Source organism: Mustela erminea, chromosome 7 (genome assembly GCF_009829155.1).
Source record: "Mustela erminea isolate mMusErm1 chromosome 7, mMusErm1.Pri, whole genome shotgun sequence".
In the NCBI taxonomy this organism is placed as follows: domain Eukaryota; kingdom Metazoa; phylum Chordata; class Mammalia; order Carnivora; family Mustelidae; genus Mustela; species Mustela erminea.
Genome location: NC_045620.1, coordinates 13,340,576 through 13,366,190, shown reverse-complemented (window position 1 = coordinate 13,366,190; position 25,615 = coordinate 13,340,576). Strand labels below are relative to the sequence as shown.

General features: G+C 48.2%; 1 protein-coding gene across 1 annotated transcript in view; it reads left to right on the top strand.

The window, feature by feature from the left end:
* EYA2 (EYA transcriptional coactivator and phosphatase 2) overlaps positions 1-25,615 on the top strand; it is a 189,616-nt gene that overhangs the window by 59,249 nt on the left and 104,752 nt on the right. The window contains 1 exon segment of the mRNA XM_032350455.1: positions 23,403-23,470. Coding sequence (XP_032206346.1) covers positions 23,403-23,470 — 68 coding nt within the window.

The window sequence follows — 25,615 nt, the reverse complement described above, 5'->3', positions numbered from 1 at the left end:
AGAATGAATGGATCAGGTGCCTTCCAGCTATAGCCAAGGATAGGACGTGGCCTTAGAGCCAGTGTTACTTGTCCCCAGCTGCCACGGCCATGTGTGTGGACCACATTTTTTTTCATGTGCCCAGCCAGCACCCTTCCTACAGTGCTCTGCTCACAAGGCAGCATTTCTCCTTTCGTTTATGACCTGGCCCGTCTTAGCATTTTCTCATCTCTTTCTAACCGGGTGGCCTTGGACAAGTTTCTTCATCTCTCTGTTCCACAGTGATCTCCTCTGTTTACTGAGCTGAGGATAATACCCACTTCATCAAGTTTTGAGAGTTAATATCTATAAGAAGCTCACAGAGACTTCCCTGGCACATAATAAGCTCTCAGTTAATGTTACAGTGTCATCATAATTGTCATATTTGCCCTGCAGTCAATGGAAGGTGACACCTGCCCTATCTGCGCTATCTGCAGTCCTTGAGTGATTGTCTCATTTTTGCAGTGGGCCAGAGGGATAAATAAGTGTGAGAAGGTTTGGGGGATTCCAGAGAAGTTGTCCAGAGATCACACTGTGTTTGGAGAGAGAGGTGTTCATGGGGTTTTTGGAGGAACAACAGAGCTAGGGGCTGTGTCTAAGCATAGCTCTTCCCGCCAGGGCTCGGCTTTTGGTTTTATGCAACTCCGGGGGGCACCATCCATATCAGAGTCATCATGGGCTTACACAGGCACCAGGACCATTGTCAACAGATGGCAGTGAAGTGTCTTGAGAATGTGAAGGGTCTTCTTCAAAGAGGGCTGCTTTCCGTATGGTCGTGTCCACACTTCTGTGAGCCGTGGACCCTCATTCACTCTGTCAGTCAACAAATGTTTGTTGACATCTACTATGTCCTGGGCATGGTTCAAGATGCCTCAGGGAACAAAAGAGACCAAAAAAATATTTTTGTGATGGGAAAGATAGACAAAACAAGATAACTAATAGAATGAATAAGCAAGTACCTTATCTGTTAAGGTGAGAAATGTTGTCTATAGAGGAAGAACAAAGTGGAGTGGCCAGGAGGACCTGAACATCACTGTTCCATTGTGATGGTTGGGCCAGGTCTCACCAGGAAGGCACAACTGAGCACTTCATTCATTCACCCATTGAATATTTATAGAAGTTGGTTATATCTGCTCTTTCATCCCCTCACTCAACAAGTACATCTTGAGGGCATGCTAGGTACCAGACTCCATACCAGCTTCATAACTAACATTCTCCCATTTCATCTCATGAAAATCCTGGGAGGGAAGGACTGATATTTCTCCCAGTTTGTAATGAGCAGATCGAGTCCCAGAGAGGCAAACTGACCTGCCCAGAGAGTCACATGACCAGGGAGTGGAAGAGCCAGGTCTGAGAAGCTCCCAAGTACACCCTTTCTACCACTTCAGTGTGCTAAACAGATAATCACACTAACTAAGCCCTTGCAGTTGTGATCGTGGCTATGAAGGAAGAGTACAGGGAGTTTTGAGGAACTCTAACTGGGCTTAGGTAAAGACAAAGAAAAATAACAGCCCTTGCCTATGAATTGGCCACTGCTGTGAAACAAACCACCCCAAGACTTAGTGGCTTGCAGTAGCCACAATGTACTCTTTCTCACAATTTTTCGTCTTGGCTGGGCTCAGCAGGGTGGTTTTTCTGCCCTTCCTGGTGATGTTCGTGCAGTTGGGTTCAGCTGAGATGTCCAGGAAGGGTGTACTCACTCATCTGGCACTTGGGGCTATAGGCTTGGGTGCCTTCCTTCTCCTCCACACAGCCTCTCTTCCTCCAGTGTCTTGCCAGCTTCCTTACAGCATAGCAGCTGGGTGCCAGAAAATGAAAGTGGAAACGCCAGCTCTCTTAAGGCCTGGACTTGGAAGTTCCAGAACATCTCTTCTGCCATAGGTGATTATACAGTCAGTAGGTCACAAGGCCACGCCACGTTCAAGGAGAAGGGAAAGAAGCCCCACCGCTTCTGCAAACAGGGATCAGAGGAATTCTTGACAGCCCTGTTTAAAGGGGACCTACCACATTCGGTCTTAAACGCTGACTGCAGAGTGGCCAGAAGACAGTGTTCCTGCGGATTTGTCATCAGAAGGAACTTTTGCTTGGACGGCCCTGTCCTTTGCCTTAACTTCTTTACCCAGACAACTGCGTAAGCAGTGGAATCGCTATAAAACCAAGAGAACTTTTCTTGTGGAATTGGCAGGGCCCTATCTTTGACAGTTTTACTTGGCATCCCTGGTGTATGAGAATTTGGGAATAGTGTCCAGGTATGTGCTCAGCTGCTTTAACAGTGGTTCAGTGGGACTGCAGTTTATTTCTCTCTGGTGTGACAGTCTGGATGTGAGCAGCTCTGCAGTTAGGAGGTTAGGAGTTGGGAAGCTAAGCAGCCCTCCTCCCTTTCGATGTTGATGGTACCTAAGGTTGTTACCCTTACCCGGGTGACCTAGGATGGCTCACCTAGGATGGCTTCCCCTTCCCTCTGGCCAGCCAGAGGAAAGGGGGAGGAGGTGGAAGCCAAAAACCACCTTCCCTTTGAGGGTGCAACCCAGATGTGGCACCCCACACACCTTCTCATGTGACTTTGTCCAGGTCTTAGACACTTGGCCAACCTAGCTGCAAGGGAAGTTGGGAGATACAGTATTTATTCGGGATGGCCATCAACCCAGCTAGAACTTGGGCACTTTTTTACAATGAGAGAAAAGGAAGAACAGGGGCACCTGGGCAGCTCAGTCAGTTAAGTGTCTGCTTTTGGCTCAGGTTATGATCTCAGGATCCTGGGATCGAGCCTCACATCGGGCTCAGTGCTCAGTGGCAGGGAGTCTGCCTCTCTCTTTCTCTGTCTCCCCCCACCTCCCGCCATGGGTGTGTTCTCACTCTCTCTCTCTCAAATAAATAAATCAAATCTTGTAAGAAAATGAAGGCAAGCACATACACTGGAGGTAGACATCTGGCTCAGCCACCGTGGCTGTTGTAGGAAGCAGCGTGCCGATGAGTCCGCTGTGGGCTGCCCACTGGCATTGCCATCCCTGTCTGGGGACAAATGTCCAGTGTGTGGGCTTGGATGGAGGGCTTGTGTTAGGGGTGGATTGGATCCAAGCCCTCCCAGCCAAGTGCAGAGTAAGTGCTGAGCTGCCTTTCCTGGACCAGTCCTTCATCTGCTCGGAACGCGTCATTAAGTGGCTATAACTGCAACCAGCCCGGCGCGGCGCCAGCTCTGGGCTCGATTTGTCCCTTTAAAATGTGCCACCACTTAAGGGCTGACTGCTAAGGTGAGTACAGAAGTTCAGCAGCTTGGGATGCTCCCGGGGCAAGTTCCAGCAGGTCTGAGCTGCGTCCAGGACGCGGCACAGGCTACTGTTGGAGCTGGCTTGTCAGTCACGGGCTGTGCAACCTTAAACATGCTACTTAACTTCTCTGAGCTTCAGATCCCTTATTTTTAAGAGGTCAGGATTGGAGATGGTGTCTGTCCCCCAGGTTACTGTGAAGATAAAACTAAAATAAACTGGGGTAGCTTCTTCATTTTCTTTAAATTCATTCTGAGTGTTTGTCCAATGGCGTGATTCTTCTCTTTTCAAGTTTAAGTGCCATATTTGATTCCCTTGAATATCCACTTAGACTGTAAGATCCTTAAAGGCAGGGACCATGTCCTAGTCCCCATTGTTTCCCCAGTGAGTAACTGTAAAGCACGCGTGCATGAAAGAGTGAAGAATGAGTGAATGATCCGAGGCTCCTGGGCAAGGGGCAGCAAACACCAGTGTTCACAGACACGGGGCTGGTCACACAGTGAGGAACACGGGCTGAGCCAAAGAAAAATTAGGTGACCCCTGCTGTATTTTTCTGTCTTACTTTCATTAGAGACATGGGTACTGTGTCATTGTGCAACTGGTACCATAGCAAATTGCCACAGACTTAGTGGCTTTAACAATAAAATTCATTATCTTCTAGTATTGGAGGTCAATTCTAAACTCAAGGTATTGGCAGGGCTGTGTTCCTTCTGGAGCTTCTAGGGAAGAAGCCGTCTTGTTAAGGCTGCCAGTGGATCATGGCCCCTTCTTCCATCTCTAAAGCCCATCACCACAACCACTGCTTCCAGGCCGTGTCTCCTCTCTGACGTTGACCTGCCCGTCTCCCTCTTATTAAGACCTTTGTGCTCACGTTAAGCTCACTTGGGAATCCAGGATCATCTCCCCATCTCAAGAACCTTAACTTAGTAATCTCTGAAAAGTCCCTTTTGCCATGTAAAGTAACATGCAGGCTCTAGGGATTAAGATATAGACATTTAGGGGCCGTTATTCAGCTAACTACAGAGATACAGAAGCATTTTTTTCATTTTTTAATCTTTTTAATTAATTATTTAATTTGTGAGTTTGAACCCCACATTGGACATAGAAATTACTTTAAAAAATCTTTAAAAATAAATAGAAATAAAGATATCAAAGGATGATGGATTTAGCCTCAGTGTGGGGAGACAATAGGGAGGGGTGGGGAGTGTGGTCACATGGAGAGTACATGCCCCCAAAAGGGGCAGCCACTACTCACTTCGAGTGTCTGATTGTAGGTGAGAATGTAAGCCCAGTTTTCCAGAGCATCCCTCAATTTTTTTTTCAAATAGAAGCCCCAGATCTGGATTCTTATGTGAAATTATTAGATTTTATCAGTTTCTTTTTAAGATTTTATTTATTTATCTGAGAGAGAGAACATGCGTGCCAGCATGGGGAGGAGCAGAAGCAGAGGGACAAGCAGACTCTGAGCTGAGCACAGAGCCTGGGACAGGACTCGATCCCACAACCCTGAGATCATGACCTGAGTGGAAACTAGGAGTCAGACGCTTTGACCAATTGAGCCACCCAAGTGCCCCGGGTGCCCCCAATTTTACCAATTTTTAAAATATTATGCAGCAGGGACACCCAGGTGGCTCAGTAGGTTAAGCGACTGCCTTCAGCTCAAGTCATGATCCCAGGGTCCTGGAACTAGGTCCCGCATTGGACTCCCTACTCAACAAGGAGCCTTCTTCTCCCTCTGCCGCTCCCCTGCTGTGCTCTCTTTCAAATAAATAAATAAAATAATTTTAAAAAAATAAAAGAAAACATTATGTAGCATTTCCCTGCAGATATTATGAATGCACCAGGTTGGGATGGTGCTGGAGGGGTCTGAGTTACTATGCATTTCACCCCATTCAATAATGGAAGTGAGAGTAACAAGAATAATGACACTATCGATGGATGGCATCTGTCCCAAAGTTGCTGAGGACCAGATGCATTTTGAACATATGCGTATTAACTCATGTGATTCTCACAGTGACCTTGTGAGGTATGTGCTATTTTAATACCCATTTTACAGATGGAGAGAGTAAGGCACAGAGAGATTAAGTAACTTGCATGAGGTCACATAGCCAGTAAGTAGCAGACTTAAATTCTGTCCATCAGAATCTGTTATTCTTTTTTTAAAAACTCTTTAGGGGCACCTGGCGGGCTCGGTTGGGAGAGCATATGACTATCGATCTCAAGGTTGTGAGTTTGAACCCCGCATTGGACGTAGAGATTACTTAAAAATAAAATCTTCAAAAATAAATAAAACTGTCTATTTTGTAAGAAGTTTAGACGTACAGAACAGTTGCCAAGATAGTACAGAGGGTTCTTAGCTTCCCCTAGAACTTACAAAATCTCTGTCCAGTGGTCAAAACCAGGAAACAGACTGTAGCTCTCTGCTCTGAGTGACAGACTTACCCAAAGACGACCAGTCGTTCCACAAACATCCATTTTCTGTTCCCAGGGTCCAACCCAGCATGTCACATTGCGTTTAGTGGTTGTGCCTCTTCTGTGACAGCCCCTCTGTCCTTCATGACCTGGACTCCTTGTTGAACACTAGTCGGGCATTTTGTCGAATGTCCCTGGCAACCTAAGTCTGTCTGGTGTTTTCTCGTGATTAGACTGAGCTTGTGTGTTTGGGGCCGGGAGACCGCACAGGCAATGCCATATCTTCCTTGCATCTTACTAGGGGCTACGTGGTGTTAGTCTGCCTTATTACTGGCCACATTGACCTTGATCAGCAGAGTCCCCACGCTATAACAACCCCTTGGTTTAAATGCTTTCCTTGTGTAGCAAGAGGAGAAAAGATAAAAACATATGTTCCATAGGCCATGCCAGCAGGGCTTCATGTATCCCGTGGGCTGACCTCAGCCATACAGCGTGCTCTGGAAATGTGAGCACCCCACCGAGTTGGAAGATGGGCTCAAAAGCACCCACTGGTGATGGTGGGAGTGGGGAAAGGGCAACACCCAAATTCTGGGCCTTTGGAATTACTTTCAGCTACAGAGATTGGAAGAGCTGGCCGGAGAACGGGGAATAAATCCAGCAGAGATGAAAGCCGAGGTCCGCAGCTGCTGGGTCCATCAAATCTTTAAAAGCAACGTGAGGTTTTAGGGCAAGAAGTGAATTATGGCCGTTAGGACCAAGGACAAGACGGCTTTGATCTGAACGTGGAAGATATCTTAAGGGAAGCTGTGGCCTTTGCGTGTGTCATTCCCACATCCTCCCGGGGCACTTCAGATGGGCCGCTTGGAATTTACAGGTCTGCAGAAAGGGCCTCCCTGCTAATGGTAAACACTTGGAACGGGCAGCTTGGTGAGTGGAGGGGCAGAGCTGACATTCAGAGGGAAGGAGCCCTGCTGCCCCTGCAGAGGTACCTGAGAAGAACGTAGCGTTTTACGAGGCTCTTGGCCCATCCGTCGGGCAGATGGAGGATTTTTATCTTATGAGGCACTGGAGGATTGCCGTGGGAGGTCATTTCGGCAAGCACTTGACCTCTCTATTTGCAAAAAGTATCAATTTGGAGAAGGTTGTCTTTACTACCAGGAAACTTTAGACTAGAAGGGGCTGTACCATGGCTTTTTAGGGCCACCCTGTCACAAACCAGATGTTGGCTTCTGCTAGCCCCAGGGCGAGGCCCCAGCCTGCAGCCGACCTCTCCTTGCTGAGCTCTGGCCGCCGGGGAGCTGGGCAAGTGGGTCCCGCAGGGCTCTGCATTGCGGTGTGGCCACCGTGCGTGTGGGACGCTGGCCTCACAAACCACAACCAAAACAGCCCAGCGAGCCATCTGCCGCTGGGGAATCAGACCCCTGTGCAGCCGCACCAGCATCCGGGGTGCACTGGGAGTGAATGGAGGAGGAGAAGCATTCTCCACTAGGCTAAATCAAACACCCTCTGAAGCTATTAATAAACCGTCCGGTGGGGTGGGAATTCACCAGCAGAAAGGAGGCGGGAGAACACTGAGGTGAAAAACGATGGACCCCAGAGTCAGACAGTTCCAGGTTCAAATCCCAGCTGTGCCACTTGCGGTCTCGGAGTTGTAAGCTGCAAATTGGGTAACCTCTGTAAGCTTCAATCTTTCATGTCTTACAAATCTTTGCTCAAATCCAGAGCCTTCTGTGACCACCCATCAGTACCCGAGTTCCCTAGGTCCCACCAGATTCACATGTCTATTCCCTTTCAGCCCCTCCCCGCTAGGACGTCAGCTCCACGGGGCCAGTGTTTACCTCGTCTTGTCCATGACTCTCTCCTTAGTGCTTGGGACAGGCCGGCACGTAGTAGGTGCTCAGTAAACATCGGCAGAATGATTGATAAGGGATCATAGGAGAGCCTCCTTGGCTCTGTTCTCCTTGTTGGGTGGGGGATAACCAGGAGAAGAACTTAGCAGAGTTCCTGACACAGTACGTGCTCCATAATCAGAAAACAACGATCCAGGTTGGTTCATTTGCTCTTTTAATTAATTCATTCAATATATGGTTATTCAATGTCTGTTAGATGCCAGCCCCTGTTCTAGAAGCTGGAAATAGTGCCAAGAACAAGACAGACATTCTTTTTGTTTGTTTTTCTCCAAAATTACCTTCAGAGAGCTGCCACGTGCAGCTGACTTTTCCAGAAACCAGGAACCAAGCAGTAAACAGAGACCAAGTCCCAGCTCACACGAGCTTATGTCCTAGTGAGAATAAGACGAACAGTAAATGTGTTTTTAAATAAGGTGGTTCCAGGGGTGTGAATTCCAGCAAAAGGAAGCAGCTGCACCAGAGTGACTTATAAGGTGTGGCCCGAGTCCGGGGAGGCTGAGGAGCTGGCCTGCCCTGGAGTGGCCAGGGACGGTCACAGCTGAGCAGAGACCTGGCTGACCTGGGGCCACCAGCTATGGGAGGGGTCAGAACTTCCAGCTCTGGTCCCCAGTCTGACCGCATCCGCATCACCTGGGAGAGGGTTAGTAATACCGGTCTCACCCAGAACTGGCAGAATCTGCTTTCTGACGGGATCCCCAGGGAGTTGTAGGGACATTAACCTTGGGGACATGCTGGCCTATGAGCAGGTATTGCAGGCAGGGGGACAAGTAAACACACACGTCCTAAAATCTCTTGGTGGCCAGGAAGCAAGGGGGGGTGGCAGTGTCACAGAAACCCCGCACACTGGGTGGCCGAAATGACAGGAACGTATTCTCTTACAGTTCTGGAAGTCTGAAGTCCAGACTCCAGGCTTGGTTCCTTCCGGAGGCCCTGGGGGAGAATCTGTTCGTTGCCTCTTTCCCAGCTCCCGCTGGTTGCTAGCAGTCCTGGGCCTGGAGGCCCATCGCTGCCTCCAGCTTCACCCCGTGCTCTTCCCTCTGCGTCTCCGTCCAGACTTCCCTCTTGGTACAAGGACTCCAGTCCCTACGTGAGGTCCCACCCTGATCCAGTAGGACCTCATCGTAACTTGATGCCATCTGCTAAGACCCTGTTTCCAAATAGGTCACATCAAAGGTCCTGGGGTGAGGACTTGAATCTACCTTTTGAGACGGACACAGATCAACCCATAATAGGCCCGAAAGATCGGGCTCAGTGAGGTCAGAGAAGAGGCAAGTCACAGCAGGCCTGTGGACCCCGTGAAGGGAAGCCGAGGACGTTGGGACTGATGGGGAAAAGAGCTCTGGGAGGCTGTGAGGACAGCGGGCGGAGCCAGGGTCGGCGCAGATGCGGGAGAATCAGCGAGGATGTGAGGTGGTCCCAGGGAAAGAAATGCTAGAGCCGTGGAGGTGGAGAAAGGGGGGCAGTCTTCCAGGGCTTTCAGGGACCCTGTGCACAGAAATCAGCGACGGTATTTAGGTGGGTGAGAGGGGGAGGGGCACCAGGGTCGAGGACTCAGTCCCGTCTCTTTTCCCAGAAGACATCTTTTTTGCACATCTGGCCAGTGAAAACTGGGTGTGTTATCTCTTTGGGGAGGAGGGCAGTCATGCGAATGCCTGGTGCTCTCCCCGTGGCCAAGTCGCCACAGCCCTCTGGCCTCTTGACCATACGACACCTGGCGATGTCCTCTCATTCGGGTCTGCTTAGCTGAGATGCACGCCCCTGAAGCGATCTTTGTCGGCAGGGGAATGTGACGCGCTGATCGGTCCAGGCTGTGTCACATACTCCGACCCGGCCAAATTTCCACCAGAGCAGTATAAGGTACATCTACCCCAGGGCCTTCCCTGGGCACTAGATCAGTGACAATCTCTCTCCATCATGTGTAACTTGTCTCAGAAGCCCTGATATTTATGGGTTACCACTCCTGACAGTCCCTCCAGAGGAGATCCTTGGCAGTAAGAACCATGCACTTGGTCTTGGGATCCACTGTGACCCTCTGATCTATTTCCGCCCCACTGAGTGAAGACACACAGTCCATCCTTCCCCATATTGGATCAGATCATGTCACTCCTCTGCTGAAAACGCTCCATGTGAGGCTTCTGCTGTATCAGAAATAATGCCAGTGCCTCACAGTGACCTCCCTGCAACCAAGCCCTGTTTGATTCAGCCCCCGAAGACCTCTCTGACCTTGTGACACATACCGCACCCCCATCTCTCCATTTCATGCACACTGGCTTTCTTTGCACTCCTTATACCTCAGGGCCTTTTTATTTTACTCTTGCCCCCAACCTGAAATGCTCTTCCCCCAGATCTTCTGTGTGGCTAGCTCCTTCTGTCCATTTAGCTTCTGCTCGATTGCCACCTCCTCTAGGAAGCCCTCCAGCTCTGTCGATCCTCTGCATAACTGCCGTGCACAAACAGCAACATTAAGTCTGGAGTGTGCTCTCGATTGCCATTTGCCTTTTCCCAGCTGGCGCCACGTGTTGGCTCTCTTTGCAGCCCAGCACATGGGAATCTGCACGTGGTCGCCTCTGTTCGGCAGCACTGTTGCCCTTCTCGGCCCCCCTCCCCATCTTTGCCCCGACATCACTCCTGCTCGTGCGGCAGAGATGCAGTGACAGGCAGCTATCTGAAACAGCATTCTCAGGAATGTGGATTGTTTTATTGCCAGTTAAATATGCTTTACGCTACCTGTGAATGAGGCCATTGTGACATTTAGCAACTGATTTGATTAAACGCAGATGTGGGCTGGACTCCACGTGCAGCCAAGATGCAGGAAGACGGGCTCCGGGTGCATATTTGGATTTTTTTTTTTTTTAAGACGGCAAAATAGACTAGATGACTCAGTGCCAGCAAATGGGCATGGATGCCTCCCTCCCCGGCATGTGTGGACCATGCATCCCTGTTGGTCTTAGAGCTCAAAGCTCAACCTCGATCTCCCCAAATCCTTTGTTTTCGTCTGGAATCTTCTGTTTGGCCCTACCCAAATTGTTGTTCTGTTTTTTCAACCTTCCTCCAATGTCTTTATTCCCACAAATTTTTTTTTTTAATGGTAGATCAAAGGAATACTAGCTAACATTGTTGACATCATGATAGTGATTATTAACACATCAAGTATAATAATCCCAGCTACCATTTATGGAACATTTACTCTGTGTCGACTCTCCCTTTTATATGCCGTATCTTACAGAATCCTCATAATAAACCAAATAAATAAACTGTTTAGTTCCATTTTACATATGGGGAAACTGAGGCTTAGCACTTTCAACCACGTCTGTAGTCATCAGGGCAAATAATCAATTATGCATGGATTCTCTGTCGTCTCCCACCCCTTCCAGGCCCCAAGATCCAAGAAGACAGGCCCTAGCTCTTTCCCAAACAGAAATCGTAGCACACACTAGGCAGTCAGCAAATATTTATTGAACAAAAGAGTGACTGCCTAGATGAACACGGGAGGTCAAGGGCAAGGCCAGAGCTAGTCAGGTCAAGGCAGGGCTTGGCCTTCACCACGAGGTATTCTGGGCAAAGAAAAGAAACAGAGTCCCAAACCTGGGGAGATCTGGGATTTGTCCTTTTGTGGTCAAATGGGCTACAGATAGAGTGCCTGGCTGGGTGGGGCTCACTTCTGTCTGTCTACTTGTGGCTTTTCCATTTTACACATTACACGGCGGTAACTTTTTCTATCACCCCTGGCTACACACCCAGTTCTTTTCACTGGCTGCCCTGGTGTGTTTTCAGCATTTTTGAACACTGGCATCAGTAAGACTTCATTAAGATGAACAAGTACTTGTTTTTGAGTATGATGTGGACTCGGGACAGTAGGTCCCTTGGCTGTGGGCAAAGAAATCATAAGGTGGATTCCAAAGCAAGTAGCATCGATGAGAGGCCGCTTTTCACTGGGATCATCCACGAGGCTTTCTTTCCGCTGCCGGGAGTGACACGTCAAGCCTGTGGTGACAGGGACATGGGATTGGCTGGAGAACCGAGGCAGGCAGTGACCTGTGCTGTTTCCCAGAGCTGCTGGGAAGGCAGGGCCGCATGCTGGCTGGGCGCCACGGCTTCAGGGTCAGGCCGACCCGGGCTTGAACCCTGCTCTGCCACTTCCCACTAGGGACCGACTTCCTAGGCTTGTGGTCTAGATGAAGCAAGACACTGCTTGTACGATGACTAGCCCTGGGGAAGGAAGGGCTCCATAAATGGAGGCCATTCTTATTATTTTATTATTATTCATCTAAGTGCTAATGCCAGTGACAAAGATTTCCAAGGGCTTGGGTTCACTTAAAGCTGAGCTTGGCCCAAGAGAAGGAGGAGAGGTTTTCATGGTGACTGTCACCATCTCCTTGGAAAGCAGAGGGAATCCAGAAGGCAACAAGCCCAAGAAGGATGTGCACAGTCACTGGTAATCAGAGAAATGTGAATTAAAGACAACACGGCAGATATCCTGTTAGTCCTATTAGAATAGCAACACTTAGCTGTTGCTGGGGATGCAGGGGTGGGGGGCCATCAGCACTGCGGGGGGAGGGAGGCGTGCACCTGCAGCCAGGAGCTCTCGCCCGGCCCTTAGGGAGACTGGGTCTTAGGACAAGGGGACCCAGCCGTCCCACTTCTGGGGACACATCACAAGGAGACGCACACACAGGTTCACAGGGGATGGCCCAAGGGTGTTCGTGATGTCCTGGGTGGAGATGGAGGTGCACCAGGCAGATACCAAGAACACACACAAAGGGCGGGCAGGGCAATTGCCAGGACAACAGGGAAGCAGTGCCTCCGGCGATGGGGTCAGAGCCCAAGGACTTAGTACCGGGCAAAAAAATGGGGAAACTGTATGGAATATAATGAAACGGAACAAACAGGACGAACTCACAGCAACGTAGACGGGTCTTAAGAACTTCCTGATGAGTGGAAAAAAACAAGAAATCACAGGAAATGTAACACAGAATTCACAAAAGTTACGTAGCTGCCCACAAAGCACTGGGCACACTTTTTCAGGGAAACATAGAAACAGTGGGACATGCCTCAGCCCTGCTAAAATTACTGCCTATGAAGTGATAAGGAATGAAAGGAAACACATTTTTTTTTAAAAAAAAAAAGAGAGGTCTTGGGTGTACTGGTGAGGAAAACGTGTCATGAACTTGAATTCACTTGACAATTAGTCCGCCCGCATTTTGCGGGATGGAGAAAGAGGGTGGGCTGGTGTCCGCGACTGTCCACACGGGCTCCCCGATGCTGGTGGAGGCCCAGTTCCAGGGACATAGAGGATCCCTCTGTGTCCTGTCTAGCAGGTATGAATCTTGATCTGTAAGCTCGGGGAGGTAAAAAGTGGATCTGACTTTATTTTCAGCCTTTCAACATGATTTCTAGTTGGAGCTACCATTTCCCGGGGCCGGTGGCAAGTTTCGTTGTAGTCTTTCAAGGCTTTCCCCAAATTCTCCAGAATTTTGGCCATGGGTCTGGCATCTTACCCCAAGCCAGTGTGTTACAGTGTCCGGGACTCCCCATCCTCCCTCAGTGAGACCCAGGCTGCTGCCGACCTGTCCACTCTCTCAGTCTGTGAGGCTCCTTCTGTCTGGGGTTCTCCGTCGCTGTGTCTTTGCCACACTGTGGACACAGCAATGTTTCGTTGTTCTCTCCTCCTAGACCAGAGGTCACAAACTGGAAACCCACAGGCCACATCCCCTGCAAATATGTTTTTATTAAAATATATATATATATATATATATATATATATATATATATATATATATATATATATATGTTTTTATTTGTTTTGAGGTGGTTTTTTTTTTTTGGCCCCAACTAATTTATATTTGTTGCCTATATATAAATATTGGGAAATTTCATATATAAACCCAGATTTTTCACTCCTTTGGAAAAATCAGAAGCCTGGCTACATTAAATCACACTTCTGGGGACAGAGGTCAGTTAGAGCTGAGCAGCACTGTATCAGGAATGCTTTGAACTGCTAGTAACAAAAAGCCCAACTAATCTTGGCTTAACCCAGAATAACATTTATTGTGCATTTAGCAAGAAGTCTGAACCTAAGATTGGTTTGGTAGCTCATTTTTACCTTAAGGAGGAGAAGCCTGGGAGGAGAAGCCCCAGGTTCTTTTTATCCTTCCAATCCTTCATCCTCAACGTGTGGGCCTTTTGCTTTTATATTTGTAGCCTCATGTCCCAAAATGGCTGCCATAACTCCAGGCATTACATCTTTACATAATCTAGGGGAGGAACTGGCAGGGGAACAAAAGAAAAGTCTTTCCCAGAAGCCCCTTCTTCTAGCTGGAACTAGATCACACAGCCATCCCAGAACTGCAGGGGAAACTGGGAAAGCAAGAGAAGTAACTGCCAAGGAGAAAGGAACTGAGAATGCCTGTGGAGAACCAAGCAGTGTCTGCCACAAGCTGCTGCCCCCTTAAATAAAACTGTTCATCCCAGGGGCGCCTGGCTGGCTCTGGCGGTGTAGCATATAACTCTTGATCTTGGGGTTGTAAAGTTTGAGCCCCACGTCAGGTGTGGAGATTAGTCAAAAATAAAATGTTTAAAAACAAAAAAACTGCACATTCCAGTTTGCCACAATCCCCACCACCCCCTATTGTTCCCCAACACTGATACTATGTGTCAGTTGCCATTTACCGTTGTGGCTGCACCAGTTCCTTCCCTCACCTCCCTCTCCTGTTGGGCCTGGAATGTTCTGAGGGCTGCCTATCTCGGACTCAGTGCACACAGCCCTTTCCGGTGAAGGGGAGGCTTGCTACTTTCTCTGTACCTGTGTGTGGGTACAGAGAATCCCTCTTCCTCGGGACTCCTTGCTCATTCTCGTTTTCTTCCCCTGCCTACCACCTTGCCTTCCCTCTTGCCCTACCCCATTTCTCTAGCCAGTGGGCTCTCCCATCCCCCCAAGAGAATCCTTCCTTTGGATTTCTTAAGCCATTTTGCCTACATCAATCTAATTCTCAGGTGACCCACCAACTGGGGTCAGTGTACAAACTCACTGGCCTATGATAACATAAGGACAGTACTGAGAGAAAGAGAGAGAAATTTCTCAGCAGTTAAAGACTAAATTCTGCTCCAGCCACCAGGCACACAATCCCTGGCGCATCTCAGCAGAAGAGGCAGAGCCATTTGGGGGTATGGTATCATACAGTAAATTATGTGTGGCACAAGTTGTGTGCTAGTTAGGCAACCATGTCTTTGTCCTTCCCTGACAGTTTGAACGCATTAGCCTGCACCTCAAATCCTCCCAGACTCCAGGGCTTAAACATCAGAACACAAGAGCTGGGATAACTCATTTCTGTTCATTCTTCTGCCCCCCTGTGCATCCCAGCTCAGGACCCAGGACCCTGATGGCACTGGAAGGAGAAGCCCCAGTTACCCTGACATGCTTGCCCTCCTCCCCTCATCCCACAATGGCTTGTGATTGTGACTTGTGATTGTGTGGCAAGGAGTAGCAGGGGGAGGAAGGAACAGCGAAACCACATTGTGCCCCTCGGAGCACTGTGGGAGCGCTTTCTCCGCAGGGAAGTTGGAGAGAAGTGTCCAGAAAGTGCACACCTCTCAGCACGTTCCCTAGTATCTCTCCATTAAACATCCCCATATGAATATGGTTCCCGGTTGTCTCGTCTGCCTTGTAAAACCCCAGTAGCGCATCAGGCTCTGGCTTCACGGGGAATTCTCCAGAATCGGGGCGGGTGCCACCGCTTTTGCATAGTTACCTCCGTGGTGGGGCTGACGGGGTGCGGGGGTCGCTCAGCAGGGAGGGCTCAGCATCTTGGGCCAGTACCAGTGCAGTCAGCACGTTCGCTTCCCAGTTTACATGGAGCGCGTCCCCCAGCGGACTGGCCCTCCTGACAGCAGTAATAAAGGTGGTGGGTCTTTGCGCCCTGACAGCGGTCGAAAGATCCCAAATGCCACCTGTACTGTACGGGGGCCCCTGCACATGAGAGCTGTTCCGTGATCTCAGAAAGTGGCCCACTGTTGCCGCGGAGAGGCGGACCCAACTTGTCTCCCCCACCCCCAACCCCAATTCCCAAGAGCCTTCTGCAGGGAATCTCACAGCCTGGTCAGATGAAGCCATGATTCTTCCAACAAAGGGGAAGGAGAAAATAGGAAGGGAACGTGAGGTTGGTGCCGAAGAGGTGGGGACAGGCGTGGTTCCCTGGTGGGTGAGCACAAGGAATCCCAGAGCTGCCGATACCATCTCTTATCTCAAAGCCCGAGGAGCACCCAGGAGAATGGCAGAGGGAGAGGTCCTGAACTCCTGGGGCAGCTCCGTACCCCACCTTTGTTGTCGCCTGGGAGGCCAGCTGTGGGACGCTGCTGGGGGGCAGTGGAAGCAGCAGCTTTGTTTTACTTTCAGAGGAGGTCAAAGTCACGTAATAGTAACCAGTTCAGAGTGCACAGCTGGTGGCGTCTAGTGCCTTCATTTTGCAAACATCACCTCTGTCCAGCTCCAAGATATTCTTATCATCCCAGAAGGAAAGCCCACCACCCACGAAACTCTCACTTCCACTTCAGCTCTGCCCCCAGCTCCCAGCAGCCATGAGTCTCCGTGGATCACTCTCCGGGCCTCTCATATAAATGCAAATCAGACCATAGGTGGCCTTTGACATCTAACTTTTTCCATTCAACTATGTTTCTGACTTCATCCACACTGTAGCGGGTGTCAGGACTCCATTCCTTTTTACAGCTGAATAATGTTCCATTGTCTGCCTGTGCCACAGTCCATTTATCCATCCACCAGCCGATGGACACTGGGCATGGTCTGCCTTTTGGCTATTGTGAATAGCACTGCAGGAACATTTGTGGACAGCTTTTTGTCTGAACATCTGTTTTCAACTCTTTGGGGTGTGCACCCAGGAGGGGGATTGCTGGGTCACTTGGTAATTCTGTGTGCACCTTTGGGAGGCATCAGCAAGCCTCCTTCCACAGCAGCTACACACCTTACACTCCTACCTGCAGTGTGCAAGCTTTCTGGTTTCTCCACATCCTCGCCAGCACTTGCTTTTTCCACTTTGTGAGAGTTTGGGGGATTTTTGTGGCCGACCTGGTAGACGCCTAAGAGTAGATGTCCAGCAGCTCAGACGCTGTGGGAAAATCCAGAGAATGTTGCAACACTGAGTTTTTGTAAACTACAGAATACTATCTACCTTGGAGGAAGGACAGCTGCAATGAACAAGTCCTGTGCATAACAACGTGCAATGCAGGGGGTGTCTTTCCTTGGCCCCGAGCCCATCTCCAGGGGCTGGATCACCCAGGACTCCACATGTTCACTGTGGCGAAGGGCCAGGGGATTTTCCTTCATTTAGTGTAAAAGACAATAAAAATGAATCTCTAGAACTTGCATTCTGATTGGGGACAATATCACCCCCAAAGGTAGCAGAACATGGTTCTCCGAGTGGGGGCAAAAACACCTCACTCTTTTGCGTGACTCACAAATACACCTAGATACCAAAACAGATACGCGATTATCTATAATCGCGTAGAATTTCACGGGAGAAGTGGTAAGTAGAAGAAAAATACCAAAAAGTACGGGACAATCATAAAAAAAAATAGAGAGAGAAACAATGACATTTTTAAAAAGACACACCAATTACAAGTCCTGATTTTTTAGTGTCAGATTCAGCAGACAAGGGACGTCCTACATGCCCTCTCCCGGTTTCTTTGCTCATCCAGAACACCTAGCGAGCAGGTCCCAGCCCATAGTCCACAGCTCAGTAATGCTTTGTAATGCATCACTGCGTTTGGATCTGGAATCATCTTAAGTCTTCGTGTATTTATCCACTTGATTGCGTTCTGTCTCCTCCGTGAATGTAAGCTTCAGCCCCTTACGCCACATCCACAACCGTGCCTGACACCGTGATCCATTTCAGTAGGAACTGTATTGTTGATTATTTAAGTAACCTCTGCATCCAGCATGGGACTCGAACTAACGACTGTGAGATCAAGAGTCACAGCCTCTTCCAACTGAGCCAGCTGGGTGCCCCCGGAACTGTATTGTTGAATATGTGGATGGATATCCACTTGAAAATCGTATCGCTGAGATGGTGATTCTGGTCTGCAAATGCGTCAGGGGTCCAAGCTCTTTACATCTTCTTGATGCTCAGCCGTGTGATCCCAGATGACCCTATTTTGCAGGCCCTACCCCTGCCCTGTAAGGGCATACTCAGGAAATTGTACACATTAACTTATTACCCTCCCCTTGACTAGAACTCATCACATGGCCACACCCACCACACTGGGAAAGTAGTGTATATCAGGCATGTGCCCAGCTTAAAAACAGAGACACTATTGACATGAGACAGGAGGGGTGAATGGATATTGGGGGTGGCCCTAGCAGGACTGCGCCATCACTTTAGGAAAGGAACATTTTCCATATCTCACCCTTGCCTTTCCCAATCCTCCCGTGGGCACTCCACCAGCCAGATGGAGAAAGAAGTCGGTGTTTAACATTCCAGCTCAAGATTGTCCATTTGGAAAACCCACATATTATGGCACAAGATTTCTGGGGCCACATGCCCCCGCCCTCCTGGGTCTTCAGGCAGGGGATGGCTGTCTCCCCCTGCAAGGGCTCTGGGAATGCCCTCCGCACACCACAGTTTGTTTGTGGTTGCAAACAAACAAGAGGCTGTTTGGGGGAAAGAATACCAAGGGGCCAGACTGTGACCTGTTTGTTTTCAAACCTGCTCAATGTTGTCATTCAGAAGATGGATGCAAAAGAAAAGAGAAATCAGAACAGAAAATACTGCGGCCAAGGCTCTTCCTAGGGCAGTGTGTTTCTAAGCTTTAGCAGGTAGGGTCACCATGGTAACCATGGCCCCAAAAATGATTTAGAATGGAATAGGCTGGCCTAGACCTTCTGCGGATGTGTCTGAACAGGCCACTGAGGACAGAAAGGGATCTCAGCGTGCCACGCTATTGTGGACAAATGCTGTGGGTTCTGGTCCTTGGACCAGGTGTCATGGACACGCCGAGGTGTGGCCATGTTCCTGGTCCTCCTCTCTTCAGCTGGCTGACTCTAAGCCAACCTTCAGAGATTAGTGTAGGTGTCACTTCTCCAGGGAAAGCTTCCCTGGCCCCTCTACTCCCTGGCAGGCATTACAGAACCCGTCCCGGGGTCCAGCACAGAACCCTTCTCATCCCTGGGTATGGGAAGAGTTTATTTTGCAGATTTCACTTTGGAGCCATTTCAGTATTTTAGGTAATTACAAAACACATCTGAAAACTCCTCAAAGTTGATAGCAAACTTTTATAGACCTAACTGCATATTGAGTTGTTTGGCATAGCCATACAGAAAGGAGACTTAATTTACCCTTATTTTTACTTTTTTCTTTCTCCCTCCTGATGTTCCAAGAGTCCTTTTTAACATTTTCTGCCTGGGGGCACCTGGGTGGTTCAGTGGGTTAAAGCCTCTGCCTTGGCTCAGGTCGTGATCTCAGGGTCCTGAGGTTAAATCTCCAGGGACCTGGGATCAAGCCCCACATCGGACTCTCAGCAGGGAGCCTGCTTCCCCCTCTCTCTCTGTCTGCCTCTCTGCCTACTTGTGATCTCTGTCTGTCAAATAAGTAAATAAATTCTTTTAAAAAAAAATTTTCCTGCCTGTTCCAAGAACTTCCTGTACTCACCTTCTCAGAGTATGTCTGCTGTGATAGATTTTCTTAGTTTTCCTTCATTTAAGAATGTCTTGATTTTCCCTTTTCCCCTAAAGGATATTTTCTCTGGATGTAGGATTCTGGGTTGAGAAATGTGTCACTTCCTTCTGGCCAACAAAAATCAACAAGCTCATTCTAAAGTTGATATGTAAATGCTAAGTTTATACATAGAAGCCAAAACAATCTTGAAAAAGAAGAACAAGGGGCGCCTGGATGGCTCAGTGGGCTAAGGCTCTGCCTTCAGCTTGGGTCATGATCCCGAAGTCCTGGGATCAAGCCCCATATCCGGCTCTCTGCTCAGCGAGGAGCCTGCCTCCCCCTCTCTCTCTGCCTGCCTCTCTGCCTGCTTGTGATCTCTGTCTGTCAAATAAATAAATAAAATCTTTAAAAAAGAAAAAGAAGAACAAAAGGAGAACTTACGCTATCTGATTTCAGAACTTACTATAAAGCTGCAGTAACCAGGTCGGGATGGAATTGGTATAGGCTAGATACATGGGTGGAACAGGGTCCAGAAATAAACCCTCACATTAACTGTCAACTAATTCTTGGCAAAGTAATGTAATTACTTTGTAATTACTTGTCAAGTAATTCAGTGAGGAAAAGGATAAACTTTTTACAGCGGTGCTGGAACAACCAGATAGCCATATGCAAAAGATTCATTTAGACCCCCACCTCACACCACACACACAGAATTAACTTACATTAGATCATAGAGCTAGAACTGTAAAATTTCTAGAAGAAAACATAGGAAAGAATCTCACCTTGGATTAATCAGTAAAAGCAGAATCCATAAGGAGGATATTGATTTAAAAAAAAAAAGAGAGAGAGAGAGAGCTTCTGCTCTTCAAAAGACACCACAAAGAAAATGAAAGAACAAGCTATAGACTTGGAGGTGATATCAGATACACACCATGTACCTGATAAAGGACTGTGTCCAGAGCATATAAGAAATTCTTACAACAAAATTTTAAGAGGACATACCTTTTTTTTTTAATGGGCAGAAGATTTTAATAGATCTTCATCTAAAAAGATACATGAGGGCACCTGGGTGGCTCAGTGGGTTAAAGCCTCTGCCTTCGCCTCAGGTCATGATCCCAGGGTCCTGGGATCGAGCCCCACATTGGACTCTCTGCTCAGTGGGGAGCCTGCTTCCCTTCCTCTCTCTGCCTGCCTCTGTCTACTTGTAATCTCTGTCTGTCAAATAAATAAATAAAATCTTTTTAAAAAATAAAAATAATTTAAAAGAATAAAAAGATACATGAATGGCTGATAAGCACATGAAAAGATGCCCAACATGGTTAATCGTTGGACAAACACTACCTAAAACCACACAGAAATACCACTGCATACCTACTGGAATGGCTATGATCAAAAAGACCAAAAATACCAAGTGCCGAAGAAAACGAAGTCTCATACACTGCTAGTAGGTTCGTGAAATGGTACAGCCACTCAGAAGACACTGACTGTGTCTTTAAAAAGGAAAACATACTCTTGCCACATGATTTCACGCTCCTACTCCCTGGGATGTGCCCAAGGGGAATGAAAATATATATCCACACAAGGACTCCTAGGAAATGTTTAGAGCCTCTTTATCTGGAATAGCCCCAAGTTGGATGCGGTGCATCCCCACACTCGGTACAATTCATCAATGAGAAGCAATGAACTGCTGGTCCACGGACGGGCTTCTGCAGCCTTATGCAGAAGGAGGAGGCCAGATACAAGTACATCTCTTCTGATCCCACTTCTGTGAAATTTCTAGAAAAGGCGAAACTCCAGAATCAGCAGTGGCTTAGCTGCCTGATGCTGGGGGAGGGGTTGGGGGTGACTGCGGAGAGGCACAAGGGAACTTTGGGGGAGATGGAAATGTTCTGAAACTGCACTGTGGTGACGGGCGCACAATTATACGGATTTACTTTAAAAAATCATCCAACTGACCCCAGTGGAGGAATTGTATAGTATATAAGTTACAACCCCCAAAAGAACAGTTTATAAAGCAGCAGCAACAGCAGCACAGAGAGGTGTTGAAAACTCAAGTCAGACTGCCAGGTTCCCGCCCCAGCAGCTGTCACTTACTCTCTGTGCTCCCTTGGGCACGTCGCTTAGCTTTTCTGGGTCTCAGTTTGTCCAGGAAGAGCTCAGAACGGCACCTGAAACACACACGTTCACCGCGGCTCTTCCTGCAGCCGCACTCTTCCCTCCCTGGGCTCCTGCCTCTCTCCCCTGCCAAGCGAATTCTTGCTTAGGATCTGTGCGCTCAGTAGGCGTGAACACTCCTTTCCCAGGCTATGTCCATCGCTGGCACGTGTCCACTCCGGTGTCACCTCGGAGAGGCCTTCCCTGACCACCCAGTCTTCAGTGACACCCTGTGCACCACTCCCTCATTCATTCAGTAAATCGCATTTTCTAGTACTAATAATAAAGTAACATTTTTACTCCCATTTTACAGATGGGGCAACTGAGGCTCAGAGGGCAAAAGTCCTTTTGTGCATGTATTTAGTTTACCACCATTCAGTTTACTCATTTACCACCTCGCACCCCTTAGAATGGTTACTGTCAAAAAAAGAAGGGAAAAAAAGGGAGGGAGGAAGAGTAGACAAGGATGTGGAGAATTTGGATCCCTGTGCACTGTTGGTGGGAAGGTAAAATGATGGAATGCTGGAAACAACAGTAAGTGGTTCCTCAAAAAATTAAAAAGCAAATGATTATATCCAGTAATTCTACTTCTGGGTATCTACCCAAAAAGGCTTGAAAGCAGGGTCTAAAAGAACCATTGGTATCCCCATATTCATAACAGCATTATTCACGATAGCCAACAATGGAAGCAATCCAAGTGTCCACCGGCAGACAAATGAATAAACAAAATGTGGCATATGGTCCTAACTAGGGTGCACTGCTCAGTGGGTTAAGCCTCTGCCTTCAGCTCAGGTCATGACCCCACGGTCCTGGGATTGAGCCCAGCATCGGGCTCCCTGCACTACTACCCCTGCTCTTCCTCTCTCTCTCTCTGTGTCAAATAAATAAATAAAATCTTTTTTTTTTAATATAGTATATGGGGGCTCCTGGGTGGCTCATTGGGTTAAGCCTCTGCCTTCAGCTCAGGTCATGATCTCAGGGTCCTGGGATTGAGCCCCACATCGGGCTCTCTGTTCAGCGGGGAGCCTGCTTCCTCCTCTCTCTCTGCCTGCCTCTCTTCCTATTTGTGATCTCTCTCTCTCTCTGGCAAATGAATAAATTAAATCTTTTAAAAATTTTTTTAAAAAATTTTTAAATGTAGTGTATGGTACAATGGAATGTTATGCTGGCATCTGCTGCAATATGGACAAAACTCGAAGACGTGATGCTAAATGAAATAAGCCAATTACAAGAGGACAAGTACTACGTGATTCCACTTATGCGCAGCTCCTAGAATAGTCCCATTCGTAGAGAAAGTAGAATGGTAGAGGCCCGGGGCGGAGGGAGGGGAGGAATGGGGAGTTATTATTTAATGGGGACACAACACAGTTTTGCAAGATGAAAAGAATTCTGGGTACGGAAGGTGGAGACGGTCACACAACACCACCAATGCACCGAATGTCACTCAGCTGTGTGGTTGGAAATAGTTAAACCAGTTAGTTTTATGTCATGGATGCTTACCACAATTATTTTAAAGATGTTATTTATTTATTTAAGAGAGAGACAGCACAAGCAGGGCAGAGAGGGAGAAGCAGACTCCCAGCTGAGCGGGGAGCCCAATGCCGGGCTCGATCCCAGGGCTCTAGGATCATGAACTGAGCCAAAGGCGGACACTTAACCGACGGAGCCACCCAGGCGCCCCGGCGTCCCACAGTTTTTAAATAAATATTTTTGAAATGTTAATTCTTGAGAACCAGAATCTTTATGGCATACACGATCTCATTTATTGCTCACCACAACCCTTTGATGGCAGAGTTACTTATTTTATTTCGTGAATTGACAGAACTGAGCAGCAGAGAGATTTGGTAACCTGCCAAGGTCACAGGTTTCATCCCAGGTTGTCAGCCCTCAAAGATCCCACCTGTCTGCCGCATCTTTCTCCTCCACGTCCCTCTCTGACTGTAAGAAACCTCATCTGTACCCGTTCCTCCTTCCTGCAGGCACGGCGGGGATCTACCAAGGAGCAAATGGCCTGACCAATGCAGCCGGATTCGGAAGTGTGCACCAGGTAGACGTCACTCCCCGCCACTTGTATTCCATTTCCTTAAATAGCCCCCTTAAATAAGGGCACCCCGAGAGTCCACTCCCACCCAAGACCCCCACCAGAAATGCAGTCTCTGATGCCCTGGATTTAGTGACCACAGGAGTCAGATCGTGCACAAAAAGACCATCAGAAAGATACAGGGTAGGGACAGAGAAATTGGAATTACTAGCGGGTTTCCAAGATGACACAAGCAATATTATATATAACATCTTGCCTGAGCCCGAAATGCCCGTGGCTGTTGAATCTAGCATGTATGAAATGCAAATGCTTGTGCTCTCTTGACCTCCTCAAGCGTGAGGCTCCATCATCTTCACCTCTGCGTTCCAGGGCCAAGTGCCCAGCGCACAGTAGGGGTTTTATAAATGCTTGTTCGATCACACCAGGTCAACCCTGTAAAGATGAACACTGGCCAATAGTTTGTCTTGTTTTCCACTTAGTAAATTAAGAATGAGAGGGGGAACTCTGTCCTATTTGTGCATCTCTTCTATTAAGTCTAAAATTATTTCAAAACAAAACTATTTCAAAACAGTTACTTCAAACATGCTTTCAGGCTGGCATTAAAACAAAATTACCACAAACTAGTTGGGTTTTATGGAATATTTAATGTTTAAATAGGAGGAATGCACTACGTCTTCTTCAATGAGCTAAAGAATCTAAATGATTTAAACCTTGGAAGATTGGGAGATAGTTTCTGTATTTCTGTATTATTCTGAGTATACTATGTACATGGATAAAATACTCGTAAATACAACAGTCCTTTTTAGTGTGTGGTTCTTCACTCTGGGTGTCTGCCCATTTCACCAAGAGGAGCTTGTCAAAAGCAGATTCCCTAATGCCACCTCCAGAAATTCCAATTTTGTAGAGCTGGGGAGGGGGTCCAGGAAGCTGAACTTCCCATGAGTTTTCATAGGGTTTAAGAAGCATTGGTTTATGGTGGTTCGGGGGCAGAATATTGGAGAAGTAGAGCTGGGGGTCGTGGGGGGAAGGGAGAGAAAAAATGAAACAAGATGGGATCAGGAGGGAGACAAACCGTAAAGAGACTCTTAATCTCACGAAGCAAACTGAGGATTGCTGGGGGGAGGGGAAGTAGGGATAGGGTGAGTTGGGTGATGGAGGTCGGGGCGGGTGTGTGATATGGTGAGTGCCGTGAAGTGTGTAAACCTGGTGATTCACAGACCTGCACCCCTGGGGCAAATAATACATTATACGTTATATAAATAAAAAGAATAAGTAAAAAAAAAAGAATATTTGAAACAATGACTACTGTGGGAGACTTGGAATATCAGGCTGGGTTAAGCAAAACTTGGTCAAAAGAGGATTGGCATTCTTTGATTTGATCTCTGAGATTTCCTCATAGAAGATTCTGGATCCCTAATGCTGTATAGGTGCTACTGTATTTGTACCTCCCATGAACTTAAAATGTCACCCAGTCTCCTGGGTAATGTGGTCCTTATAGTATGTGTATGTGTTTATAGTATGTGTATAGTATGTCCTCTAGTGTATGTGGTCCTTATAACTCATTCATTGGTTCATTGATTTAACTAGTATTTATTGAGTTCCCCTCCATGCCTGGCACTGTTCCAGGTGCTAGGGATATAACAGCAGTCAAGGCAGACACCGCCAGAGCCACACCCACATCCCTCAGGGTGCACCTGCTGGGGATTCCCTAGGACCAGAGCACAGGGCAAGAGGGAAGTGCCAGGGAATGAAGACCGCTGAGAGCAGCTCTCAAACAAAGCCTAGCTGGAGATGGTGGATGGACATCCCAGCTCCCTTGCCCCTGGGAAAGATCGTCCTGAGGGTGTTTTATACCATCGCAGTGTTTCCCAGGGGACTTCCTTCCCAGTTCCCACTTAAAAGCCCCCAGACTGGCTGCTTTTACTTCGTCCCTTCCCTGTCGCACTTCCCCATCCCCCAACTGGGGTCTCTTTCGCCTCCCAAATACTTGCACTTGCCTCCTTGTCTCTGAGTCTGCATCTGGGCAAGTCCCTGCCCTCATGGAGCTTTTGTTCTAGTGGGAGGGATGGAGGCAGACCCAGGAGACCCACCCATGAGGCCCCTCACCGCTGTCAGCCTGTGACTGGGCCGACAGAAGGTTCAGACAGGCTT